Genomic DNA, 24,724 nt, shown 5'->3' with positions numbered 1-24,724 from the left:
TTCTGCAATTCCTCGATTAGCTCGTCATATAATAACGCACACTTCAGAGGTGGCACCCTCTCGTCTGTTGGTCGTGTCCTCCCCTTCTTCCACCACCGGCTTGGGAGTGGCACATTTAGTGTATGTAAACGGCGAAGCGAACGGTTCGTATTCCGAACCGTTATAAGATTCGGCCCCTGGTCTCCGCGGTGCGCTTTAAAGAAGTCCTGACACAAAAATTTTCTATAGAGTTTTTTGTGCTGTCAAAAGCAGCTAATTACCCAGTAATCATGGCACAAAACGTCATTGACTTCAGAACGCGGCAGTTAATTATTTGGAGACTTGTTTATAGCGAACAGTTCAAGTTTCAGTTTCAGAGAGCAATGAGATGGGCCAACGAAGGAATGTAAATACAGCTGATCGCACAAAACTGTGACATACGTTAGCCAGCGGGCGAGCTTTGCGTTGCTAGTTCGTCTGCTACACCTGCACGTGCTTTGGGATGTTCTTGCCATCATGGTCGTCCTCATTTTTGTCGTCCAGCCTTGACTATTTCCTGCTTGCGGCAGTCGCGGCCGTAATAGACGCGGCCAACCACGTTTTATTGGATCCACTACAAAGCAGCGACTCCGAAAATTCGGCTAGCGCGACAGCTATCGATATGCGTACGCACCGCTACGAGTACTGCGAACCATTCGTCGAGGGCGCTTTGGGAATGAAGCATATTCCGGAGCCGGATACAAGGCGAGACAAACGTTTGCACAGCGTCAGGCTTGGGGGTATACGTAGTCTTGGCCGAAGCTCGGCGGGTTTTGTTTATGCCAAGCACGCTCGAAGTTAAACGAGCAAACCTGGCTGCTCTTCAGCAGGGTCGATTTTAAGTTTCAGTGGCGCGTACGAACTCGGACCACTTCTGCCGCTCGTCGGCGTCGACGGTAGCCAACGCGCGATTCAGGCGAGATTGCGATCGCTGGGACACGGTATAGGCCTAGCTCGCTGCTCGTCGGATCCGAGGCCGACGGCCCGCGCGATCCGTCGGCAGCCCCTAATAAATCACCTATATTCGACAACACAATCAACGTCTGCACATTTATGTCGCTTATAAGTGACAATTAGTTTTCCCGGTGCCGTTGCTAGCGATGAGAAATAGCCAGGCGAGACGGTTGCAGCGGCGATTGCGCTGACCGCTTGCGAGTCAAAAATCATGCCAACGATTTACTATTTCGCGCAACGTTTTAAGACATGCGCACTTTCGAGGTCACTTTACTCTGAGTTATTTCGTGTCCGAAACAAATTTTAGCTGATTTTTGCGCCGCCGTTACTGGCGAAAAGGGTGGCCGTCACGACCAGGGAGAAAAAAAAAGACACCGCGAGGATCGCAGCGGCGAGAAGCCTTCTCGCCGGGCCCTCCCCGACTGCTGCGCAAACAGGTGAGGTAGCGTTATATCGGTTGTTTACATTCCTTTCTTGATGTCGGTGTAGCGAGAATCTGCATTTCGCGGTTCGCTGCGCGCACTATATTAAGATTCATTTTAATTATATCCTGAGCGGTATTCGCCGTTGATATTTTGCAGACGATGTGTGTGTGCCGACATAAATTGGTCGCACACGGTATTTCTACTTCGGAATTTCGTGTCAGTATTCCTTTAATTATTGCGGCTCTGCTTCTGCACGTCCTAAGTGAGTTGCCCAGTTGACATATTTCCATGGCGTTTATTTCTCAGAAATACCTGCAACGTACTGTACCGCACCCAGAACTTAAGCTTATCCTGTTTCCCCGCAACCGCTGTCGTATATTGGTGGGATTTTCTTTCCCTGTCACGTACTTCCCTCTCTTACATGGGAACAGCCTCTTCTCCTCTCTACAGTTCTATCTGGCTCACGCGTTAGTAGAAAGGGAAACACTGCAGTTTCTGAAATGCTTCTGAGGGGAGTCACGGATAATTACAGCTCTCAAGCGGGGAATGTAGCGACTGCCATCCGAGCTCCAGAGGGCATTATGCTCATTCGACGTGCTGCGGTGAAAACGGCGAAGCAATATATTTGAGTCCATTTAATGGACCTTGCTTCATGGAAATGCTTTCACCACTCCGCGAGAAAGTTCGCTGTCCAAAGTCTGCTTTGTGAGCCTGAAACCACCTACACACGCATATTGTATGCACTCGTTGAAATAGTGTGCCTCTTCAAAATTTTCTCTATGAAACGAAGCTTCGATAATTGTACTCACCCTTTGGGGCTCCATCATATTTTGTGACAGCTGCTCGCCACCAAAGACTCGCGCTGCTTGTTCTGCAACACTCACTCTAGCACCGCTGATTCCGCTCGCATTTACTTTTACTATGGACTATACGTGCTTGATATTCTATTTGCGAACATTATTTCCCGCTATGAAGGGCCACGAATATAGCAGGAGCGACCCAAAGATTGAAAGCAACAGGGTGATACCTGATACTAATTTAGCACAACAGGAACTTCAACATGATTGCCTCTGTCCACATAGCAGCGTGTAGACATTCGGCAGGTAATTCGGGTTCACAAAGAAAGTAGGTAATGTCAGCCAAATTGGAATAGTAAATTTAAAAGATAAGCGTCTTGTTTCATGTGCCGGAATAAAGTTTCGAAAGCATGTGCAACATTGCAGAAAAGAAGGTAATTTTGGGCAATATTGAGCATTTCTTTTGTAACAATCGTCAACACCGATATTACTGCTGACAAGTTTGTTCACCGCCAGGGCATATGGCAACAGCGCAGGTCCTCAGTGTTGTAATGCTGTGCTCTTCCAAACAACTAAAACGGCTAAACCTGGAGCACCGCTAAGCAGACAGGATATCACAAATTTTAAGATAGTGTTGTGTACAACGCTAAAAAAACACATCTTCAGTTTGGTTCACGTTTAGAAAGCGGTCATGAAGCCTGTAGCCCGCTGCACCGTCTTCGCCACACACAGCATTTTTATGCTCTCTAAATAATATCGAGGGTCTGGACCTCAATGACTCCTTTTCACAAGCACTGAAGGTCCCACAGATGCGCGCGCAATGGAATCACAGTTGGGCACTTCCGGTCAGGACACCGTGCTAAGATTGCAGGCGGCGCAACTCCTTCAGGGTTCGCTGGATGCGACAGGCCGCCTCAGCTTCTTCGACGGAAGCCATTTCCATGACGTTGAACAGCAGCTGCGGACTACGCGAGACGAGGCTCAGGGCATTGGCGCAGCAGTCGCTCCGGTTGGCGCCCAATACAAAGTGGGCCGCGCACATTGCCAGCGCACGGTTGCGATTTACGACGCTCCGAACTGCGTGGTAATGGCTCGAGTGTGGAACCTCGTTGTGATCAAATACGCAGAGGGTGTGGTTCTCTTGCAGCCGAAGTGCGAGGTAGCGTAGCATCGTACCCATTTCACTGACCACTAGGGAAGTGCCGTCGATATTGTCGACATCGTCGTCGGAGTAGTACAAAGCAACATTTGAAAGCGTACGGTTAACAGACAACGCACACGCGACGCCTATGGCCTCTTCCTCATTAACAATAATTGTGCCTTCAACGTGCAGCTTTTGCAGGTTGCGATTGTTCATTAAGGCCATGAGAAGGCTTCGGCGTACGTGGCAGTCGTCAATCCGCCCTCCAACGTTCAGATACAGGTTTCTGAGTGCCGTGTTCGCCGCTAGGTAAGGAATTAGAAGTGCTTGAAGAGTCAAAAATTGCTCACCCGAAAAGCACAGGCCAAGGCGCCGGATGTGTGCCCACTGAGGCAGCAATGCTAAGGCGCTTTCGAGCATTTCGCTACGGACAACTGTCTCGCTGTTGATGATGACGTGCGAAATGCCGCTGCACGTTTCAACCGCGTCCAAGCATTCCCTGACAATTAGCGCGCACTTGAAGGTCACCCTGCCTTCGACGCCGTTCTTTCGCATAGCCTGGTACATTATCGCAGTATCGGTGAGGGGCACATCGACGACGACGGCCCTACGTAGTGTTTGGTTCCGCTTTAGTGCCTCGAAGAAATGCACGCACCCTGACATGCATGAACACGAAAGGTCGACTGTCAGCTCCTCCAACCATTTGTTCTGGGGAATTCCTTGGGTAAGTCGATCGATGCACCCACCTTCGTCAGAATAATCCAAGCCACAGCCCTGCATGCCGCCCTTGCAGCTGCAGTCATCGTTATACCTTCCATATCCCACACGCAAATTGCGCAGAGCATCATTCTGAGCCAGCATCCGCGGAATGAGTTCTTCAAAGACACGGCTGTGCATATACCCATGTAGTGACAGCCCATACAGGTGACGATTATCTACAAGTGCGCTCATGATGGCGTACATTCCTGCTGGGCACGTGAAGCAGCATTGCGTCAGATTGAGCGTCCTGAGACAGTCCTTTCGGGCAAGAACGGTGGCCAGCAGGGCACCGTGGTCGGCTCCATGGAAGCAAGTGCACAGTGCCAGAGTTAGCGTGTGGATGCTCGAGTTCCGTTTGAGTGCCTTGAGCCACAGCGTGGCGTAGTCAGGATGGACGTGCACGTCAATCAGCGAAAGTGTTGTCAGTCTTTCGGTTGCGTTAAAGAAGTTATGAAGAAGCAGCACGCACAAGCCGTTGAGGGTAACATTGTGCATGTGCAGCTCTTGAAGGCTATAAGCCGTGGCTAAGGCAGAAACCACAGTCTCTCGCTCTTCATCAGTAGCGTGGATGTTGTGTACACGCACACTGACCAAAGAAGGCACCTTGCGGGCCACGATGCCGATCAAGGAAGTGTTTGCCTGCCGCCCATGGTTGAGATATTTTACATCGATGTCTATGGACATGATACAGTGATGACGCTGCAGAATTAAATCTATGAGATGCGTCACAGAAGGGTTCGCCTCGGCGATATATTGCCGAGCAATATGATCGAGCTTTAGTGTCTTCAGCTCCAGATGTCCAGGGGCCACCTCCCGAAGCTCAAGGTTCGCAGTGCTTATTTCAGCGTTGACGCTGTGCAAGTGATCAAAGATGGTGCATCTTCTGCTTGCGGCGATTCGCGTACAATGCCCCAAACTTTCATTTCTGTCCAAAGAGCTATGAAACATTGTGGTGGACGCCGAGGTTCCCAGAGACCAGAGTCAACTCCACCTGCAGTGAGAACATATAAAAGCTGGTTCATGGTCGACGCAGTAGATTGTTACACTTACTGACTGAAGGAGCCAGAGTGAGGTTAAATGTGCTCGGTTTGCGTTAGCATCACAAAACTGAAAAATACTATCACGTTGCGCGCTACACAGTATGCTGAAATTAAACTTTTGCAATTGAATATCACTACACTTTCTTCTGGAATACCATTATTAAGTTTTCAAATATACAAATGTTTGAGCACAGAATGTACATGGCGGAAACAATGGGAGGCGAAGTTTTCATTAAATGGTTAATCAAGTAAAAACCGCGTAAATGCGTCGTGTGCAATTTACATAATTTACATTATATGGAACATGAAATATTATGCAATAGCTATGGGCCACACATGTCATAATTGTAGTGTCATGCAGTGTTTATATGGGTTCCCATAGAGACGTCGACTCAAAGATGCAGGCTGGCGAAACTGGTGTTTTCTGTAAACTTTTAGAATAATGTACCAGGTTAAACCACACTCAAAGATACAGTAGAGAGAGCAGGTGGTATGGCGGTGGCAGCCGCGCACGGAACAAAGCGAAGGTATTCTCAAGGAATATTGTTGCAGCCGGCGTATATACCTATCATATGTTTGCACACACGGTAGGCAACGTCGATCTATTCAAGAAATAATAGGCGAGAGAACCTGACTTTTCACAACGCGACACTATAGCGCCGATTGCTGCACTGACTGACAATTTGCGATGCCACCCGTCGCTTCCGTTCCCGCCGGAGCGACCACGCGTCCGTTTGCGTTGTAATGCCTGCTACTAATCTATGTGTCTACACTTCGGCAAGCGTGGCGTTGTCGTCCCCATAAGCCTGGTACGCAGTAATATTCTGCAGTGCCACAGCAGCCCTGAAAACAGGAAACACGGAGGCCAGTTCGTGAAACTGCTCGTTTTAGATAAATTTTTAGAAGAAACAAGCGCCACCGTGTACAGCAAATAAGATCGCGCAGGTTTCTCCTCATGTGCCTTCTTCTGATACGTCGTGCGATAAACCCAGTGGCCCTAACGTACACAGCGATAAAATATAGCAAGCTTCGTACATATAGACGCTTTCGAGCATTTCGCTACGGACAAGTGTCTCGCTGTTGATGATGACGTGCTAAATGCCGCTGCAAGTTTCAACCGCCTCCAGGCATTCCCTGACAATGAGCGCGCACTTCAAGTTCACCCTGCCTTCGACGCCGTTCTTTCGCATAGCCTGGTACATATTCGCAGTGTCGGTGAGGGGCATATCAACGACGACGGCCGAAAGTTGGCTCCATTCGTGAACACGAGCGCTCCAGGACGAACTAATCAGAAATATGTTCGTGGTGAAGTGTTCACTACAGAAATGCAGTAAAAGCATGTCTTGGCAGCAAGTTCAGAGGCAACTACGGCAATTTTTCGGAAATTCTACCCGTTGCCTATGCCTAGGCAACAAGAAAACCTGTCCGTCCCTAATAATAATAATATTTGGGGTTTTACGTGCCAAAACCACTTTCTGATTATGAGGCACGCCGTAGTGGAGGACTCCGGAAATTTTGACCACCTGGGGTTCTTTAACGTGCACCTAAATCTAAGCACACGGGTGTTTTCGCATTTCGCCCCCATCGAAATGCGGCCGCCGTGGCCGGGATTCGATCCCGCGACCTCGTGCTCAGCAGCCCAACACCATAGCCACTGAGCAACCACGGCGGGTATGTCCGTCCCTGTGTCGCGCAATGAGAATAGAAAGAAATGCTGTAAAAAACAAAATTAAATAAGAGTGAATAATTAAATGAGTAGATAATTGCAAAATCTGTCATAATGTCATATGACGCACAATTTGTCACTCCTTCGAGTCTTGACACTGCAACACGCGGCGGACGAATATGCAGACTCACGCAGCAGAACTCACGGATTTTCTTTAAGCCCCCAAGAAACCTTGCTCTTAGCTGAAACACTCTATGTGCGGTTGCACGTATCGGATTCACTTGGAATATTTGCCTTCGGTTTAGCTCATTAATTTTGTAAGAGCCTTTCTGTACTCTCGTATGGTTATTTTGAATGCATTCGCTTGTTAGCTGAAAAAGCATGTCAAAACGCACAAATCTGGTTCCTGCCAGTAAACAGAGTCGAAGATGTTGTAATCAATGGCACGATAATTTCCATTCGAGTTGGTGATTTGGCATGAAGAAGCATTACTGTGGCCATCGCGGCGTAATTAAAAGAAAACATTAAATAAATTTTGGAATCTACGTGCCAGAAGCACGACACGATTATGAGGTAGACGCCACAGTAGGGGATTCTCGGTTGATTGTGTTCAAGTACAATTCTATAACGGGCACACAAATGGAAGTAAACGAGCTATACAACAGGCATCTGCAAGCGGAACATGGTGCGCAGTGCTTAATTTAACCCCGATCATGACCGCGAACTGCCCAGACAAAAGCAAGTGATGACACCAACAAGCGACTCCTCCAAAGCTTTGAAACCAGCTCGGAATCTGATAAACATAAAAATAAACCTCCAAATTTGAAGTTGGTGATTTTCCGCAACATAACGAACGCTTCCAGAGCCATTCCACTTCTACATATCTATGTGAGTGTGCAAGGAATGTGCTTCGAGAAAGAAAAACAACGCATTTCAGAATAGGCCCCAGCACGCACTTTGCGCCAAATAAAATTTTACAGGTTAATTCTAAATAGGCATGACGGTTAGCAGCGCAATATATTATGCGAAGCATATTACTAGAACTCAACCCAGCTCCTCAGGCGCGGCGGTGTCGCCTTCAAGGCTGACCACGTGACGCCGTGACGTCACGACAGAGGAGAAACGGGGCTCCAACTCGCGGCGTCGCTCGCGGCGTCGCGGCGGTATATAAGCAGCTGCGCTTGTTTCTAGGTGGCTTTGGCTCAACTCTTGCAAGATGGGCTGGGTGGGAATTGAACCAGGGTCTCCGGAGTGTGAGACGGAGACGCTACCACTGAGCCACGAGTACGATGCTTCAAAGCGGTACAAAAGCGTCTCTAGTGAATGCGGTGTTGCCTTAGAAACGAGCTGTTTCTAAGGCTCAGGCGTGCGCCGCTTGCTCAGGCGCACATTTCGTTGCCGCGCCGAACGCTGTGTTGCTCGACGCTCACCGCGTCCAATGCGGGGCGCGTAGTCACTGCGCCGTAGCCCATTGTCTTACACCCCTTGGTGGGTCGACGGGAACGCTGTCGCGTCCACTCTTGAAGGCGAAGCAGAGTAACGCATGAGTTGTTTCTTCGTCTAGCCGAACCAAATATAGCCAAGCAACAGCAGTTCACCAGGCTAAACAGTGGTTCAACAACTAAAATAAAGGCTAGTATGCTTCGCATCCTGGGCTTAACCTTAGCTAAGCCACAGCCATTTTTTTCCCTGCCTTACCCATGCCACAACAACAGTACTGGAGCGTCCGCAAGCCTCCTCGACGCACGAAATGTATCCAAGCGGAAGCGTTGCGGAGCAGGGAACGAGCTCTCTCCGTCAAAATCGAACCTCCAGAGTCATGGAGAAAGGAAGAAAAATATGGCTGGCTCTCCCGCAATCGAGTGTAAATATAAGCACGAAATGACAACCGGCAAAGCAGACTGATTGGAGATGAGACTAGCCACAATCTTCAAATGGGTGCATTGAAGCTTCGCAACGGCGCACCCCAGCACTCAATACCGTGCACTGGTACACAGGGACGCTGCCCAGCCAAAAGAAGACCGCCTGAAGGGGAAAGGACAGGTAGCGAAAGACAAAGTGTGGATTTTGTGGCGAATGGACCTGCTTTTCGGGGCTCGGTGGCGGCGACGAAATCATAAGTCTCTGTACAGGCTTAGAGCTTGCTTCTGTTTTTTATTTGCTGATTTTTTTTCTTTCAATAGTAATTGGGTGGTGTTCTTTTTCTTTCCTTTTTTTTGTCTCTCGCATTTCGGGTGCGCGGGTGTGCTTTGTGTACATTTGGTTTTGCAGGATGGTTAGAACGTCATTTTGTTCCACGTGCTCCAACACGTGCAGCCGGGTGGGACGTTGAGTGTTTGTAGTTTTTAAACGGTAGCTTGGAAGTGGCAATACAAATAGCTATTAGTGATTTTACTATGCATGTTTTGGTAGGAAAGTGAGAGCGTGGCCGCGTGGTTGAGCGCGTGCGAGAGCGTGTCATACCTTCGGTCTTCGCGGCATTGATTACTTTTGAAACAGTGGTGAGAGTTGCTTTGCAACATTTTGGGGATTTGAATCTTGTGCGTGTCCGTTTTTGCTAAAAGGCACGTGCTCTGCATTGATATAGCATTATAGTATTTGCATCAGTAGTAGCATTATTATAGTATTATAGTATTTGCAAAAAACCGTGCACAACATGGCAAAAAAGACAGGAAAGCAGGCAGTGCGCGGGGGTTCCCTCAAGGCAGATGAGGAGACGGATGAGAATGGAGAGGGCATTGAATCAACCAGCACACAATGTGAAGTCGATACTAGGCTGCAGAAAATGGAGGCTTTCCAGGAAGAGCTTCTCAAATAGGTGCAAGAGCTCCAAAATGAGATAAACAGGGAGCGCGATGCAGGGAAGGTAGTTGAAAAGAGACTTGAGTCAGCCGAGGAAAAGCTGAACAGGGCGCCATTGTGAAAGAGAATATGCGTGACAATGGAACGCAGATCCCCGACGCGACAGGCGAGGGGGTGTCAGCAAAGTACGTGGAATGCATGCAGCGTGACGAAGAGTTAGCTGGAAAGAGCGGCATCTACCTTGAGGCCGCCACGCGGAAACACAAGGAGACCAGGGGGCAATGCCCCTTGTCGACTCCAAATCACGCGGAAAGGACAAAAGGAAGCAGGGAGAGGTACGAGAGAATTAAAGGGTGATTATCGCTGACGACTCAAACATGGCTGGGCGCTCAAAAGCAATTGTGGAGAGGGTGAAAATCGGTAAAAGAGTGGCGGTAGGGACATTTCCAGGGCGGACACTGTGTTCTGTCATGGAGTGAGCAAAAGAAAAGCTCGTGGAAAATGCCCACGTGCGCAACCTTGTCATAGTAGCTGGTGGGCTAAATAACGTCCTAAGCAGGAAAGTGACTGGACTAGCCCAGCGCTTGGCGAAGGGGGTGGACGACTTGCGCGAGCTTTCCCCTCAGGTGCAGATCGTGGTGTACACGGTGCCGGAGGTGCCTGTACATGAAAGTCACGTACAAAGATCAGTAGTGGCTGCTAGTGAGGCAATATGGAAAATAAGCCGAGAGAAAGGATCCGAAGTTGTCGAAGTAAACAGGGAAGTGAGAAGGTGTGGTTTTAAAAGACGAGATCCACTTCAATTAGAGACTGGCACGAGAAGAGGGCTAGCGAATTGGTGGTCGCGCGGTTGCTTATTTAGAGGGCCCGCGGGCGCTCAGGAGGCCAGAGTAGATAGTAATGAAGAAGGTCGCCTAGGGGAACCTCAGAATAGCATCGCCGTCGATATCAGAAAAAGGAGGAAAGCAAGGAAGAGAGGTCACCATGGAATAGGCTACATAAACAAGCAGGGCAGCAGAAGAATAAAACTGGGCAGAGATTGAGGAGCAGTTAAATAGAGAGCAAAATGGAGTTTATGCGGTTACAGGAAGGCACCTTAGAGACTCAGAAGAGCCGCCAGTTATGGAGAATTATGTTTGGGAAGGGCGCAACAGAACTAAGTCGGAAGGAAAGCGAGGGGGAGTCGGAATTCTCATTCATCAGGGAACCAAATGGAAAAGAGTAAATTGAAAATGCCAAGAGCATCATTGGTTATCAGGTACAATGAGTAATAAAAAAACTTGGCTGGGCGTTACGTATTTGTGGACCGGAAATAATTGCACATAAAAGAATAAAGAGTTAGTGGAATGCATAAGCGCTGATATTAAGGGTTTCGGGATTGGTGATCAAATTGTCCTATTAGGTAACATGAATGCCCATATACAGGATTTAGATGGCTATACCGACAACAACGGGAAGTCAATGTTAGACCTTTGTGAGCAACATATGATAAGTTGAGAGGAATGGTCATTGATGAGGAAGGGCATAGCAGCATAGGGAGTGACAATAACCGCGTCATTTTGAAAATTGGATATGTAGTTGGGAAAGAGAGCAAGGAGCGCAAAATGACCAGTCCAAGTTTGAACGCTGAACAAATAGCAAATATAGTCACTAGAGTCGAGGAAGAACTTGGGAAATGCCCAAGTAAAGAGTGGGAATATGTTTAGCTTCTAAGTGTAATAACGACAGAAATACGGAAAGAGAAACAACATGTTTGTTGGAAAGGAAGAAAGGAACCGAAAAGCTGGTGGAACAGGGAGATACGAGAAGCGATCGCCGTTCCACAGAAAGCATCTCGGAGCACAGGCACGCAATGAAGGCGCAGTTTCTGCTGGATGAAGTAACCAGTAAATGGGAAATATATCGCAAGAAAAAGTCAATTGATCAAATACTGGTGCAAGCAATATTAAAAGGTGAAAGTCAACGTCGGTTGTCAGAAATACGTGAGAAAAAGAAGGCTGCACCTAGAATATTTTGGAACCACTAAAACTATTAGGCAGGAAGTCAACAATACAACTTATCCTAGACGAAGATGAAAACACACTAGAAGGAGAAGCGGCAAGCCAATGACGAGGTTGTATTTGAAGAAATAAAGAGCATGAAAGAGACACAAGTAGAAAAGGTGCGTGTGCTGACAAATTTCAACTCGAAGAAAGCGGAAGTGAAAATTCCAAAGCGCACAGCCACGGATCTAGACGAGGTTCCCGTTGGGCTGATTAATGAACTAGGACCAAAAAGTAAGGAAGCTCTGGTGAAAGCAGTGCAAAAAATTTTAAAAGATAGACGAATACCAGACAGTTGGCGACAAAGTAGAATGAATTTAATTTATAAAGGTAACGGGAAGAAAGAATTCACTATATAGACCGTTGATCATTACATCGGTAATGCGCAGGGTAGCAATGCAGGCAATCAAATTAAAGCTTCAAGCATAAGCAGAGAATAATGGCATTTTGGGAGAACTTCAGAATGGCTTCAGTACAGGTAGGTGTTTAGATAACTTATTTGTTCTTACTCAGTGTATTGAGCTATCAAGAACAGAATGCAGACTGTTATATGTGGCCTATTTAGACATTACAGGAGCCTACGACAACGTAGACTCGAACATTTTGTGGGATATTCTAGGAGAAAAGTGGAGGGAGTCAAGTCATTTTCTTTCCTGTAGCGTCCGTTTTGTCGGGTGTTACGTCTCAACATGGCCAGAGGCGTTGATTAGACTTTTGGCACGAGGCAACCGCCCACCAACCCATCAGCGCCTACCAAGAAGTCAACGCAGCGTTGACACCGACTGCTGACGGGTCCACAAAAGGCATCCACGGCCGCCACTACCTGGCAGCCTGAAGTAATGGTGAAAAGGGCCAACGTCAAATGCTACCGAAGAACGACGCCGACCACAGATTCCCAAGTTGGCATCCAATTCCCTATTCTATGCTTCGGGTGAGCGGAGGCTACGGAAAAGGGGGAGGCGACGGAAAGAGCAAGGGAGATAGGAGAGTAGAGGGTTAAAGTGTTGCCATGGCAGCGACTGAGCAGCCCGGCAGGAAGGGCCCAGCAGGTCCGGTAGGAGTGGTGATCTGGTGAAAGGCCAGGGGGCGGTGATCCAGCAGGAGCCAGATGATTAGGGCAGGTCGAGTAGCCTGGAGTGGTTTGGATAGCCGTGAGGCTATCCGTCTTTGCAGAAAATCCTAGAGTCTCGCCGAGAGCCCCGACGAGTCCAGGTACTCGACGACACTTAAAAGGGCTTGTAGCTCGCTACGAACAGGGAAGAGGATGTCTTCCTGCCGTGCAGAAGGAAGCCCCAGGCGTCGAAACTCCTGCAGGAGACGGTCACGCTGCTGCAGGTAAGCAGGGCAGGCCAGTAGGAGGTGCTCCAGGGTCTCGGGCTCCCCACAGGAGGCACAGGCTGGAGAGGCGATGAGGCCGTGCCGGTGGCAGCAAGCACCCGTCCAACAGCAGCCAATCCTCAGTCGCAGAAGGAGGGAGGTCTCCCTGCGTGCGAGGCCGCGCTGTGGAAGTGGTCGCGGAGGGCGGCCCAAGGACATCCGCTTGTCCGGATGGCAGGCCAGCAGATGGCGCCGAAGACTGTGGCTTGTGAAATTATTGGCTGTCACAGCCAGGCTGGGCGGGACCACGCAGTGGTGGGCATGCTTTGCCAGTGCATCTGCTTCCTCGTTGCCCAGTATCTGTACCTGGGCTGGAAGCCAGTGCAGGGACACTGAGCAGCCCGCCTCCTGGAGCGCCATCAGCCTTGTCGAGAGCAGGGCAACCCCGAGGCTGGCCCTTTCTGGCCTCTGCAGGCTGAGAAGTGCCGCCTTGGAGTCGCAGTAGATGGTCACTGGGGTCACTGGCTGCTCCTATGCGAGTAAGTCCACAGGCAGGTGAAGGCTTGCTACCTCTGCCGCTGTTGACTTCGCATGGTCGGGGAGGTGACACTGCTTGCTCTTCCGCAAAGCGGGCACCACGCAGGCCGCAGTCAACGAGCCTGTGTCTGGCATCACCGAACCGTCAACGTAGATCTGCAGGTTTCCTCCGTGGTCCTCATGCAGGAGGGAGGCAGCCGTCTGTTGAAGGGCACAAGTCGGGGAGCGCCGTTTGCAAACGCCGGGCAGCTCTGTGGTGATGGGTATGGGTGGTCTCTGGGGAGGAGGCAGCTGTGCGTTGTTCACTGGAGGCCTCCCAATCACCCCTTCCTACAGCCCGCAGAGTCTGCCCATCTGTGATTGGGGCCGCGAGCGCAGTCGGGAGAGCAGGGCACTGCCGTCTGGTCCATGGTGGAGCCGGTCAACATGGCGTAGCCCCTGCTGCAGGAGGAGGAGTGACAGGGGCCATGTTGCCGCTTCGGCCAAGGTTGCAGCGACTTGGGAGCTGAGGGGAGCGCCCAGGCAGAGCCTAATCGCGGCCCGATGCTGCAGCTCCAGCTTCTTGAGACGAGCAGGTGTTAGTGCCACGAGTGGGAGGGCGTACCGCAGGCGTGAGGTGGCTGCTGCATTGTACAGCCGCAGTGCCCACCCAGTGGTACAGCCCTGTCCTCGGGCAAGAAGCTGGGAGACTGCCTTGCGGACCCGGAGGACCTGGACATGCAGGGTCTTGACAGCAGGCAGCCATGACAGTCGGTGATCAATGCGCAGCCCTAGGTACGTCACTGCAGTGCTCCAGGGTAACTGGACGCCTTCCAGGTGCAGCCGGGGTGCTGTGCGGCGGGCTGCTGCTCTTGGGTGGAGCAGCATGGCCTCCGTCTTCCTTGCCGAGATGACAAGGCCAATGCTGCTCAGGTAAGCAGCGGCGGTGTCGAGAGCTCTTTGCAGGGCCGAGCGCGCGCGGCGGTGGTTGTGTGGTGGGCTTCGCACCCACAGGGCGATGTCGTCCGCGTAGATGGAGGCACTGACCGGATAGTTGGGGTCGATCGGCACGGCAGCAGGAAGCCGGGCCAGAGCCTGGCTGAACAGGAAGGGGCTCACCACTGACCCTTGTGGGACGCCCGCTGCCACCGGCCGAGGGGAGCTCCTCGATCGGCCCACTCGTACCCTGAGGGTGCGTTCCTCCAGGAACGACAAGATGAACCGCCGAAGATTCCCGTTGATGCCAAGTAGGTCCAGGGCCTGCTGAACGACTGGGTGGGGCAGGCCGTCGAAGGCCCCATTGATATCGATAAGCACCAGGAGCACGGCGTCACCGCAGGACTTGGCTTCTTCCATCATGGAGACCACATCCGCGATGGAGTCCGCGGTGCATCGGCGCCACCGGAACCCCGTCTGTTCGTCGGCCAGGAAGCCACGGGCACGGGCCACCCAGTCCAGTCGGACCAAAGCAATGGCCTCCATCACCTTGCAGGCGGCGGAAGTGAAGGAGACCGGCCGGTAGTAAAGCCCCTGCATCTACGCGCCACCCCCGCTTTCTTAAGTAGCGACAACCTTTGTTGTGCGACGCCTTTTCCCCTCACACCAAATCCGGTTCCGGTATTTCCGGTTCCGGCATTTCCGGTTTAAAAATTTCCAGTTCCGGCGTTTCCACTTCCTGTAGTTGCGCTGCGGGAATTCCTGCTTTGACTGCTGTTAGACGATGGTGAGACGCCCGCGCGTGCTTAGCAGAGCTGCGGCAGCCACCATAAGAAGAATGCAAAGGGGACAAGCTGGTGTATTCCGCTGAAGTAGTAGTTCGCGGTCGCTGTTGTCCAAATGCACGAAAAACGGCAGTGGTCTCCAAGCGCCCAGGCACTACATTCCACTGTACTTTGTCGCGCGTGCCACAACCCGTCGCAGGTTGACGCGAAGCAGCGAACACGAGCAGATCGCTGGTTACAGTAGGCGGTAGTTCTTGGATGTAATCGCATTCACAGTTTCAACCGCAGCTCGTGCAATTAAAGCCTCTCCAGCGGCGCGAAAGTAAACAACGCTAAAAAACAAAGTGTCACTTCCACTCGGAACAGGAAGCTGCAGCTACGTAAGTTCCGCTTGACGCCGGAAGCTAAGGGGGTGAGGGGGAGAGGGGCGTGGAGGAGGAGGGCGGGTTGGCGGTACTTAACCTGGTCGGCGGAAACGTGCATGGAGGGGCTTTAGCCGGTAGGAGCTCACGTTTCCAGCCGGCTTTAACTGGAAACGAGACACGCATGTGGGTTCCGCGAAGAGGGGACGCGGGAAACACTCACGCGTGAAGAGAAAACGGATTAGTGGCTGCACTGTAGAAAAGGCACTAGATCTGCACCTTCGCTGGGAACAAAAGGATAGACGGCCCTAGCTGAAGGGGAGCGTTCGGGGAGACGGGCGTAAAGATGAAAGTTGGGGGGGGGGGGTGCTTGAGGTCACCGCCACCGCTAATGCCCATGCGCTTCCCAAACGTCCCATTGACCGTCTCGGTCACGGAAGTTGGGCGACGCGACGCTACCCGGCCGGTATGATGTTTGGCGTCCGCGTGCGCCTTCTAAAAATGCCCGTGAAAACGGCGGTAGCTTTAAACCACTTAGCCGGCTACGGCCCATGGATGCTTTTGTGTGCGATCGCCATCGGATCCCAATTATGGTGTTTGGATTTCAAGCGAACTGGCACACAGCTACACGGGAGACAGCTTTCTCAGCACTGAAAGGGTAGCCCGCTGTCCGGCGGATATGCAGTCAGTAATCCGTGGTTTCACGGTACATTCTCGGCAGCGTGCATGGCGGCCGCTTGCAGGTGAAAAGGGGAAGACATCAGGGGCCGATACTTGTAGCCCAACGTAGGGGAGAGGGAGGTGACACCTGGCGTGTTGTACCGAGTGCCACTGCTTCCGCCAACGTCGTATGCGGCACGAAGGTGGTTGTGCTATTGCTTACAATGATGTGAACTCGCATGTGTGATTGGCTGGTTTGCGACTTCCTTGTACAACTGAGGGCTTAAAAAGTCATGTTTGGTTGTGTGGAAAAGGGCGGAGCTTCGGGCTTGCACTCGGACAGACACCTCGCCCACTAAACAGCTATGCCGAAGTATGGGAAAGGCGTGGCCGCTATGTGTAATACAACGACGCACCCTATTTACCGCAAACTTCCTTTCTCCGCCCGAGGGGCGCAGGGAAGTAAAGGTGGGCGGATGCGGGCAATAGTGGACAAGGTTCGATAGAAACAAAAGTCGCAGTTTCACCTAAATGCCGAAGCGTCGATTGCGATAGCAAATTAGCAGACAGCCATACGAAGTAAGGATAGTACTTTTGTCGGCTGAATCAACTTATAAACTTTCGCTTTCTAAATTAGCAATCATGGTGTCAGCGCGCGCAGTAGAGAGGAACACACCATACTCGATGACCGGGGACACTCACTGTCAAAACGTTGGCGTGAGGAAGTGCGGCAGTAGCAGCGAGCAAAGTGTCCTTCCTGCTGTCTATCCCTTCAACGCTAACTGAGGGCCGAGAACACAGAGCCCGCACAAAGCTACGAGTCGTCGACGCACGTAGACTCTAGACTCTACCACAAGGCCGATCGCTCTCGAAATACGGCCACGCGACCGCGCGCAGACGCCACAAAGCAGGTGCCTCTCAACCACCACCCACCTACTTTCAGAACTAGGGGGGCAAGGTAGGCCATTTGGCCCGTGCCTCACTTTTCAAAGCCGGGAATACGGTGCCTGGAGTCCTGACCAAGATCACTCGAGTGTACAGAAAGCCGCTTGAAATGTAACATGGTGCACGGTTAACAGAAATGTAAAAACTCCAACTGATCAGAACTCATGCCAGCATAGTTGCAGAAGACCCGCTCATACCGAGCTTTTCTGGACACGTATCAACTAGCGCCCCAAGCGGCCCCGATACGAAGCTAGCGCGTTTTCAATTAAACGAGCGGGTTTTTCGCGAATAACAGAAGCTACATGTCGATTATTGAAAAAGGCAGGTGACCGAGATGTTCTATAAGACAATCCACACGAGCCAAATGCAGTGATCACGCTGTGGCAAGCAAGAATTCTGTTCCCAAAGTGGTTAAAGATTCTGCAATGGAAGCCTATGGAAACGACGAAACCTAGTGCTTGATTATCGAGACAAAAACGTCACCTGTGATAAAACTACGGCGTCTGCAGCTGATGCAGTCGTATGCAGTCGCTGCAGCTTATGTAGTTCGGAGACTCAGCTTTCGATTGATGTCTGCCTCGACTCTACACATGGCGCTGCACTGTTCGCGAAAGCAATTTTTGAAACGCAGTCGTGCAAGTTCACATGGTATCTATAAAAACCCGAGCTTATCCCTCGCTGGAAGGTTGGAAGCCACGGCGGAGTCGTTAATTCGCTCCCACCCATCGTTCTGCGTCATGCTGGGAGTGGTTTGATGCCTTGCTGCGTGATACTAGTTTTCTTTAACGCCACGTAGGACTCAATTCTACAGTCTTCTTCTAGATGGCCGTAGCACGAAACTCAAGGTTTGGTTTCCGTTTTCGTTTTTTCAGGAGTGCTATTCAAACGTTATATTGCCTATTTTTGCTTCCTAAAACGTACTAATGTGTTGCCTATTTGTTAAGTCGTCGCTTTTATTACCAGATTTTCTTCCTTGGACAACATAATAACGAGCATGCGCTTATCTTTATGTTACGTTAAAAAAAAGAAAAGATAGTATCGTGCCTTGTAGCATGGAGATACTCAGGAATTCTGGACATTTCACCTTCACCATCTTGTGGAACTTCACGGCAATGCACATGCGTAACTGAGTAGGCAAAAATTTAAACAATTTCATTCTATATAATAGCCAAGTATCAACAAGCTTCAACTGTCTGTACCAATAATTTGTCGTTTGTAACAACATTTGCATTTGTGACACTTAGTAGGAACATTGGTGGTCCGTTAAAGCAGTGTTTTGGTCGAAGATAGGCGGTTATGTCACACGAGAGGAGTAAATGGCTTTGTGCCCTATAGGCACGGGGCACATTGACTTGAAGAAGCGCCAGATTTAAACCGTAAAGCCATTTATTGCACCTGGAGTTTGAACGGTGATTGGACAACGAGTGTTATTCAGTCTGCAAGCGCATGTTTTTGCGAGTCGGCAGGGACGGAGAGGGAGTGTATATGCGTGTACATGCCTTGAGCGTGCGTGCGTGCGTGTGTAATTACATTTGCGAGTGCGCGCGTGTTTGTGTCTCCGTATTTGAACCTGCGTGCGCACTAGTGCGTGTGTGCATGTGCAAGCACACGTGCATTTGTGTGTGCGTGCAGTTCCGTGTGTCTGCGCATGTACATTTTGTGCGCGTGAGACGCGCATAAATGTAAATGCGGGCGAAAATGTGTCGTATCTTTCTCTCTTTCTCTCTCTCTCTGTGTTGGTGTGTGTGTGTGTGTGTGTGTGTGTGTGTGTGTGTGTGTGTGTGTGTGTGTGTGTGTGTGTGTGTGTGTGTGTGTGTGTGTGTGTGTGTGTGTGTGTGTGTGTGTGTGTGTGTGTGTTGCTGCGTGCGAGCGTGTGCGTATGTGTGCGCGTGTGCGTGTGAGCATTTCCCCGCTGACGCCTACTCTCCGGGATGAATGGGCTGTAGAGTTTCTTTAAGCCCGTATCTACGAGACAAGAACGAATTACTCTGCATTTATAGCGCTATCTCTACCCGCCGTGGTTGCTCAGTGGCTATGGTGTTGGGCTGCTGAGCACGAGGTCGCGGGATCGAATCCCGGCCACGGCGGCCGCATTTCGATGGGGGCGAAATGCGAAAACACCCGTGTGCTTAGATTTAGGTGCACGTTAAAGAACCCCAGGTGGTCAAAATTTCCGGAGTCCTCCACTACGGCGTGCCTCATAATCAGAAAGTGGTTTTGGCACGTAAAACCCCAAATATTATTATAGCGCTATCTCTTTCTAAAAGCGAAATCAAGGCAAAAAAAGAAACAAAGATGCTTGTACCGGCAATATCGCCGCCCCAGATTTCGTAACGATGGCACTCTCACCATCAGCATGGCTCCGTGAGCCGCTATCTAGCTGTTCACGTTCGTTATCTTCCTTCCCACGGCGGCAGCTCGCTGTCTTCAAGCCAACGACGTGCTAAACCTGCACCATCATTGCATCATACGTCGCTTCTACGACCAAGCAAGCTTTCGCCGGCATACCTTCGCTGGTTTATTGATATTGAAACTGCTTACCTTGAAATAAACAGCGTTAAGAGGTAACTGAGCATGTGTTGGTGGGCTAGTAGGTTAAGCATGATTACAAAGACCGCGCCGAATAAAACAACACACGAAGTAGGGGGACACGAGACAGCACGTAGGCGCACTAACAACTGAGTGTTTTCTTTCTTGACATAGTATTATATAGCTGCTGTCAAGGAACAAAACAACAAGAATAAACAGGGCTGTCATCTGCATCGCACAAGGAAGCCAAGATACAGAATAACTTCTAAGTGTCGCTCTCCAGATACGCCAGTTCCTTTGTCGAAAGAGAAACTGAGGCTTCACTGATACAATCAACACCACGCTTTTTATCTCAAGCGCTTCCAATATCTCCCTTTTCAGTTGATGATCAGCTCTGTACAGAACACTGGTTCTATCAAAATCTGGGATGCATTTGTGAGCCTTACAATGCGCGCTTATATGACCGGAGAGCTGGTTTTCCATATTATATCTATGCTAATGTAATCTGTCATTCAGACATCTGCCCGTTTGGCCTACATATGATGAACCGCACGACAAGGGAACCGAATAAACTTTTTCTGTACACATCGGAAATGTTTCTGCCCATGTTTTTTTTTTTTTTGTGCACACATGTTTGTTTTCCCGATTTCCTGTGTTCACTTTGGCACACATCAAACCAAGACGCTTCGGAGCGGAAAATATAACACGAACACCAGCTCGTTCACCTAATTTTTTGAGGTTGTGAGATATGCCCTGAACATATGGAATAATGGCACACCTGGTTTCAGAAAGGCCTGCTCGACCCTGGTTTACAACGCTAGGTTGCTTGAGCTGTTTGGGCATTTTTTCCGCAACAGATACGATCACATCGTGAGGATAACATGCCCCATTGAGGCGGCTGACCTGACAATGAAAACTGCTTTGCAGCTGATGCACGCATGACTTGCTAAGTGCGTTGGCTAAACATGATTGAATGATGCCTCGTTTTATTAATTTTGAAAGAGCTGAATGGTAGGAGAGGATACGTTTGCTAGCCCTTGGCTTGAACTGCCAGCACACATGACACGATGAAAAAGTGAACTCTAAATCTAAAAATCTTGAACAGTTATCAGCCGGAAGCTCATGTGTCAGGGTTAGAGGATGCAAGGCTGTTTTAAACTCTGTCAATACTAATGATGACTGGGTCTCCAATTCTGGACTGTCCCAATCTAAGAACACCAAAAGATCATCGACAAATCTAAAGATCCGCATAACATTTGTCCCCGATATGCACTGCTTTAGCAAGTTGTCTTTTGAAGCTAAAAAGATGTCGCTTAAAACAGGGGCTATACACGAACCTATACGGACACCCTCTTTCTGTAGAAAGACGTCGTCGTTCCATTTTATGTGCGTGGACTTCAGGTACACGGACAGCAGTTCCAAAAAGGAACCTACTGCTACGCCAGAGGCATTCTGGAAAGCACTTGCTCCAAATTTATCGATGCAGTCATTGACGCTTTCCACCAAATCATTTTGTGGTATCGAGCAATACAAGTCTTTTATATCAACAGAGAAGGCGGATAGTATTTTGTTCTCATTCTGTGAAATGTATTTTACTACGCTTTCCAAATTATTCACGCAAAACGGGTCGTCAATCGGTGGACTACTCAAATTTTGCTGGAGAAACAAGGAGACCTGTTTTTGCCATGACCCATTTTCTGAGACTATGACGCGGAAGGGGCAGTTATATTTATGAGTTTTTGCCGTGAAGAATACATCAAGGCTCCGACTCTATTGCAGTCATCAGTTTCGTTAAAGTCTTGTTCTTACACAGATTTTTGGCGTTGCTTTTTACTTTTGCAAGAGACACTTTTTCGCACTTCTTAAAAACCCCTGAGAGAGCTTCTGAGGCTTTTGATTCAAACAGGCGTTTCGGCATTACGACAAAGCCACCTTCCTTATCGGAGGTTAAAAGAGACAGAGATTGTCCTTTCAAATACCTAACTGTTCTAGCTACGGGAATCTTTCGAACAGATGTCTTACAACGTGCGATCACATGCACGCCTTCCGAAGTGCACCTTTGCTGTTCCTCCGTTTGCTGTTCTTCGTGTGTTGTTTTATTCGGCGCCGTCTTTGTAATCAGTTAAGAGGTAGCTTTTTAGCTCGGGTGCTCTAATCTAAATACATGTAGAAGGAGAATTCGTTTTTCTGGGCAACCACTGTACCAATTTTGCCAAGGTTTGTTTCATTTAAAAGGAAGATTTAAAATCTAGTGACTTTTGGTTTCAAACTTTCGATTTAGGACATCAATTTATTATTAAGAAGTGGCAAAAATCTAAAATTCTCAGAAAACGAAACTATCAAGTTTACAATGCTCTAACTCAGCAACGAGAAATAATGTAACAAATATGTGAATTTCATCTAATAGTACATTTAAAGCGGAGAAATAAAATTACTTACACATGAATATAAAAAATTTAGTAATATGTAAATACAGCCTTTGCGGAACCCTTGTACACAACGTCAGAAATTCCCGTAAGATGTCAAATGACATATCAAATTTGTCCGCTTTAAATGATCTAGTGGATACCGTTTTTAGAACCGCGATATCTCTTCTTGATACAGAGCCAATAATTTATAAATTTCGTGCTTCTATGTTTTCTTTAACTTTCAAATTTTCAGTCCTTTTTACAAAATTCAGGCCCTAAATCGAAATTCCGCTTCCTGCAGTCTCTAGAATTTAACTGTCTGTGTCAAATGCAACAAATTTTATTAAAATCGGTCCAGGGGTTATCTCAGAAAAACGTTTTTCCGTTTCACATGTATTTGAATAGGCCGCGTCGGAGTAGAGCCCGAGCTAAAGCTACCTCTTAATAAAAATTGAAAGCGGACTGTCCACCAGGAGCACACTTCTGGAGCCTTATTTTTACATGACAAAAGGCTACGTGCGGTCGGGTTGACTTTACAGACTTTCTTTTTCTGCGTCAGTTACGCTTGTCGAAACCGTCTAATTGGAAAATGTTTGTTCGCATACCTCTTACAGAAGTATGTTTAATCAAAATGTCTTCGCTCGGTTACATAAACTCGAGGACGGGCTCCAAACTACTCATTTGCTTTAGCCATTTCAGATCAATAATTGAATATATGATTAGCGTACCTTCTTTAATTACGCACACCACGTCTCAACTTATACGTATCTGGAGGTTACCAATATGAACACTCGAATGATGAAATCTCACCAAGACTTATATTGGTAAGTATATTTATTTGGTTCATTTAAAAACTGTTGGTATATTGATAGGGCAGTAGGCTTCCTATAAAGCAAGTGTGAAAGCATGTTCGCTAGGGTGGAGGATTGGTCGAGTTGGTATTGCATTCTAAAACTGGTACAGCGCAACATAGAAAGGAAGAAACAGTTGGAAGTAAGCGCTCTGTTCCTGTGTCTGGCCGGCTCGGCTTGTTTCTTCATTTCTATGTTTAGCTGTACCAGTTTTAGAGTGTGATAGCATGGACAGGTTTTCTTGGCGCAAATCAAGTTCATGAGCTTAAACGCACGTGCCCAGCCATGCACTTCTTCGTTTACAATGAATTCTTCTACATTATACAAGAAGCTCCTTAGGGCTACGGTACATCACGGAAGATGTACGAGAACATTGTGTACGCTCCCGATTATATTTCTGAGCGTTGCTGGCATCAGGCTCGATTTCCAGGTGTCATTAGGGTTAAAAATCAGGGGACGCTTAAGCTTTGTGTTTAAGAGTGGAACGCGATAGCATTCAAAGATCCCCGACTGCATCTCATGCTTCCCGGCTACTGCAGCTTATGTAACTATAATGTTTACCGGAAAATGCTGGCCGCGAACGCTATGCGCGAAGGCGAGTGTTCTGGTAGAAACGTGGTCTCTTGCGTGGGCCCATCCCGGAGGTAGTGCACAGCCGCGCCAGGAAAATTGCATCATTTTCAGTTTTCTAACGTACTTTCGCACTTTTAATATTCCAGTTTTAGAAGAAAGGAAGGAAGGAAAAGTAGAAACAGAAGGCAGGGAGGTTAACCAGAATAATGTCCCTTTTTCTACCCTACACCGGGGGAATCGGGAAGGGGAAAACAAAGGTGCCAGGGAGCGAGAGGAGGGAAGGAACAAGGAAATTAGCTGTGAGTTCGCTGATGCGTACGGTCTAATAGTAATTGCACTAATAGACACAGACGTTCACACAAGTCTCTCGTCCTCAAGAAGCAGAAAAGCGCCTTCACCGCTTTATGGACCGATGAGCGATGGGGCCGGTGCTCCAGCAGCACCTGCACGGAAAGCGGCCGATTGTCCAGTTTTTGGAGAACGTTAGCAATTCTTGACTTTCTGACAAATATCTTGGACAGTGGTACACCAGGTGGTCGATATTTTCTTCGGTGCCGCAGATCTCGTATGCTGCACTGTCGGTCAGTCCAATTAATGTAAAGTATGCCTTTGTGAAGGCAACTCCTATCCAAAGGTGACAGAGAGACGTAGCTTCACGTCGAGGAAGTCCAAATGGAGGTCGCAGTTGCAGTGAAGGGTTTAATCGATTCAGTCGTTTGGCGACTTCCACTCGGTTTGTGGGAGACTGCATGCCAGGTGTCGAAGCTGCCTTGCGGCGTCTGTCCTCGAAAGTGGAATCGGAACGCTCTGCTCTTCTTTAAGTGATGTGCAAGCAGCGTTATCGACGGAATCATTGCCACTGATTCCACAATGGCCAGGTACCCATTGAAAGACAACCTCGGGGCCTTTTTGTTGGAAGTGATGGTGAAGTTTCCTGGTTTCGTATGTCAGGTGTTCATGACAACTGCGTCGGAGAACTGACTGCGTACACTATATGCCGGTTTTGAGTCAGAAAACACAGCCCGTTTTCCCAGTTTTAGAACATTTAACATAAAAGGTATGCGCTGTCGATCTAGCAAGGCATGGCACATACATGTGCCGAAATATGTACGAAAATATTTGCTCACTGACAACGCCACCGACGCCGACACGAGATTTTCTGAGACACGGGGCCCTTAACGCTTTCGCGTTAGAACAG

The 24,724-nt window shown here is 49.0% G+C and overlaps 1 protein-coding gene across 1 annotated transcript; it reads right to left on the bottom strand.

Annotated features, from left to right (window-relative positions):
• Nucleotides 1–12,640: 12,640 nt before the first annotated feature.
• LOC142558319 (uncharacterized) lies at nt 12,641–15,013 on the bottom strand. Its single transcript, XM_075670468.1, has 4 exons — nt 13,849–15,013; nt 13,637–13,749; nt 12,899–13,492; nt 12,641–12,775 (listed from the first exon to the last, which is right to left on the bottom strand). The coding sequence occupies exons 1-4, from the start codon at nt 15,011–15,013 to the stop codon at nt 12,641–12,643; spliced, it is 2,007 nt and encodes a 668-aa protein (XP_075526583.1).
• Nucleotides 15,014–24,724: the final 9,711 nt, after the last annotated feature.

Source organism: Dermacentor variabilis, chromosome 9 (assembly GCF_050947875.1).
Source record: "Dermacentor variabilis isolate Ectoservices chromosome 9, ASM5094787v1, whole genome shotgun sequence".
Taxonomy (NCBI): Eukaryota; Metazoa; Arthropoda; class Arachnida; order Ixodida; family Ixodidae; genus Dermacentor; species Dermacentor variabilis.
This window is presented reverse-complemented; position numbering and strand designations above follow the sequence as displayed.